The sequence below is a fragment of the Trichosurus vulpecula genome, chromosome 2 (genome assembly GCF_011100635.1).
Source record: "Trichosurus vulpecula isolate mTriVul1 chromosome 2, mTriVul1.pri, whole genome shotgun sequence".
Taxonomy (NCBI): domain Eukaryota; kingdom Metazoa; phylum Chordata; class Mammalia; order Diprotodontia; family Phalangeridae; genus Trichosurus; species Trichosurus vulpecula.
In genome coordinates this window covers 230,831,590-230,835,070 of record NC_050574.1, presented here as the reverse complement: position 1 = coordinate 230,835,070, position 3,481 = coordinate 230,831,590, and the positions used below count along the sequence as shown (strand labels likewise).

At 52.3% G+C, this 3,481-nt stretch overlaps 1 protein-coding gene across 1 annotated transcript; it reads right to left on the bottom strand.

The window, feature by feature from the left end:
• Positions 1 to 728: 728 nt before the first annotated feature.
• HOXD11 (homeobox D11) lies at positions 729 to 2,445 on the bottom strand. The gene is made up of 2 exons (XM_036746564.1): positions 1,767 to 2,445; positions 729 to 964 (listed from the first exon to the last, which is right to left on the bottom strand). The coding sequence occupies exons 1-2, from the start codon at positions 2,443 to 2,445 to the stop codon at positions 729 to 731; spliced, it is 915 nt and encodes a 304-aa protein (XP_036602459.1).
• Between the last annotated feature and the right edge of the window lie 1,036 nt (positions 2,446 to 3,481).

Genomic DNA, 3,481 nt, shown 5'->3' with positions numbered 1-3,481 from the left:
GAAAAGGAGCAAGCTGGGGAAAGAAATCAACCCTGATTTTAACTCAGCTGCAAATGTTCTTCTTCCATTTTGGCTGGGGGATGGGGGCAAGGGGTTCCTGCCAGTTCTCTTTGCTCCCTCAAATGTCCTGTTCAGACGCTAAAGTTCTTCAAAGAGGAAAATTCATACAGTGCATTGAGGATGGAACCTTCGTTTTACTAGAAACCATTTATTCACATGAAAAAGACAGTGGCCCATGCGTTTATATGACAGTGGAAACTTAGAGAGAGACCGAAGGTACATTTCCCAGAGTTTAAATAATCGCCATTCATTTAGTGAAAGGGAACAGTTGACTCTAAGCTCAGAACAAAACACCTTAAGCAACACGGCCAAACGCACTACAGGTCCATCTGCATCACCACGAAGACTTAGGGTGGGGGGAGAAGGGAGATAAAAAAAAAAAAACACTTTGGTGGTAAAATTGTAAACGGATGTTTGGATTTACCATTTTCCCCTTATTAGGCATCCGATCCGCCAAGACACCGGCATCTTCGGCAGGCATTGATCGCTGGCAAGTAACCGAGTTGACCGAGTTGAGGGTGGAAATGAAGCTTGGAGTTCCGAAGGGAAGATGAGTCATGTAAACCCAATGACTTTTTGCCTCTGGCGGGCAGGCAGAGTGGGGGGAGGAGGAGTGTGAGTGTGAGTGAGAGTTGGGGGAGGGGGAGGGGGAGAGATTTCTTGATCTTTCAGAATAAGGGGTTCCCAGTGAAATATTGGAGTCGATCTCTGTTCAGTTTCTTTTCTTTCATCCTGCGATTCTGGAACCAGATTTTGACTTGTCGGTCAGTGAGGTTGAGCATTCGAGACAGTTGGAGTCTTTTCTCTTTGTTTATATACACGTTGAAGAAAAATTCCCGTTCCAGTTCTCGGATCTGGTATTTGGTGTAGGGGCACCTCTTTTTCCTCGATCGCTGGGGCACCACTGAAAGGAAGGGGGAAAAAAAGACTAGAGGACTAGATTGAGACCACCCAGCGCTCTCCTTCGCTATCCAGACCCAGACCGCAACTTCGAGCTCTCTTGTACTTGGCTAACTGTGTACTGCCCTTTGGTCAGTTCCTCTTGGGGAAAGAGACCAGGGCAGGACACTGGACTCCCCTTCTATAGCTAGTGACATCCCCTCATTCTCCTGAAAAGACTTTGTGTCTCTATAGAAATGATATATGGGCCGGGAGAAATTAGAGTGAAGGCTTGTATAGATCTAATAGGTGAGTGCATGGACATATACACACATGCATATGGAGGGACACATATTTACATATGTATATATGTACACTATATGAATGTGTAGAAAGCTGTTTAGATCTCTCTGTGCCTTTCCTCCAGTTGCTTGGATATGGTCCAGTTTAATGACCGACCTCCCCCTTCCCTCCCCCACTTAAAAGAAACGAAGACGGAGCGAAGATGCCATTAGTGGCCCTGCTAGCAACTGTTGCAAGAAATCTTTTCTTTCTCTCTTCACCGTCCCGGGTCCCCCCAAACAAAATTCTCTTTGCAACAATTAATATCCTCCTCGAAGAATACCTTAAGCCCACCTAAATTGGTTTCCTATCGTAAACACGCTTTACAACGGGTAGAGAAATCTTATAGGATATATAAACTCCTTCGAATGCTTATAAAATGGCACATAAAACGCCGGCTGCCAGAGGGTGGGCCCGGGCTCGGCTGCACCCCCACCCCCCCACCTCCTTCCCTACCTCCTCCTTCCCCCAATCCAGGTTCCTACCTGCGCCTCCGCTCTTCTCCGTCCCCGCCTCCCCTGGGGGGGCCTCGCCACTGGAGCCGCTCTCCGCTGCCCCCTTGGGCTCCGGTCCCGAGGGGGCTTTGCCGCAGGGACTCGCGGTGGCAGGAGACTTCAGGCCGCTCTTCTCAGCGTCCCCCTCGGGCTCGCCGCCGGGCTGAGGCGGCTGCTGTTGCTGTTGCTGCTGAGGCTGCTGAGGTTGCTGCTGCTGCTGCTGGTACGCTGGTCCAGGCGCCGCCTCGTAAAACTGGTCGAAGCCCTGGGGCAGGATCCCATTGCGCCCCACGGTGCTGTAGAAGTTGGAGGCGGCGCCCGAGGGGCCGTGGGGACCGCAAACGGGTTCGGCAGCCTTGAAGAGCATATCCGGCCTCCGGCTCCCGGGCGGCAGCAAGTCCCTGTGCATCACCTCCTCCGCCGCGTAATAGGGAGCGTAACTGCCCCGGTATTGCCATTTACCGCGTTCCAAGCCGTAGTCGCGGAACGCCACTTCGCGCACCGGTTGGACGTGAGGCAGGTTGGAGGAGTAGGGGAAAGTCATTTGACAGGACGACGTCTGCGACAGGAACGAGGGCTTGCTGGAGAAATCCGAGGGGGCCACGTAATAAGCGCAGCCCGGCAGATACATATTGGCTGCGCTCGGGCCGCAGTCGTCAAACTCGGTCATGTCTTCCTCTGGGCGATGGCGAGCGACCGGGAGATTTCCGTGCCTTGAACAAGATCCATCTATTGCACAAGAGGCTTTGGACAGGATCAACTAAGAAAAAATCCCCACCGTGTGCTGACGTGCAATTCATCTTGATTGATTCTGGTGGTAATTATGTCACGTGACTCCATGGAGAAATGTCCTTATATCTATATCAGTCTTTCACCAAGACTTCCCGGGATCTCTCCTGGCGCCGAGGCAGGCACACACTTGGGGGGAGCCCAAGGGGGGGGGAGGGGACGATTTTCTCCGCCCAGCCCTGAGAGGCGAGAAGGCATAGGTAGATCCGGAGGCGAATCACCTGAGTGCCGGCGCCTGTTCAGGGCTCTGGCTTCACATTGCTAGAAAGACAGCTGGGTGCATCTGCAGCCAGCCTCCAGTTCCCCTCAGCCTCAGCCGCCTGGGCGCCCTCCTTCCCCTCTCTGCTTTAAATACACAGAGGTAACAAGGAGGAGAAAAGTCCGGAGGAAGCGTAAGAACGAGGTGTGAAAGTGTGAGACTCTCAAATCTCTCTTAAAAAAAAAAAACACCCCCCCCTCCCGCCCAGCGTCCCTCACCCCCAATGACCACCACCTCCTTCACAGTCTCACTCAGAGCTTGTTGCTTCTTGTTCAAGGGGCGTAACTGAGGAGCTACTCACTGAAGCAAGGGAAGCCCTGATTTACATGTTGAGTCTGATCTGCGAATTCGCTTCAGTAACAAGTCCTCTGCTAGCCATGATACAAAGGTTCGAAATAAAGCAAGGGCCAGCCTGCCCTTTCAGTATATCTCACTATGGAACTCAGACAAGTATCTGCCCACATGTACCTACACACCTTCACTCTCTCTGTCTCTATGACTCGCCTTTCTCGGTGTCTTTCTGTCTGTCTCTATCTCCTTGTCTCTGTATTTGTCTCTCACAAGTACGCGGGAGCATACGCACGCACACACACCCACACACACACACACACACACACACCACCACCACCACCACCACCACCACCACCACCACCACCAC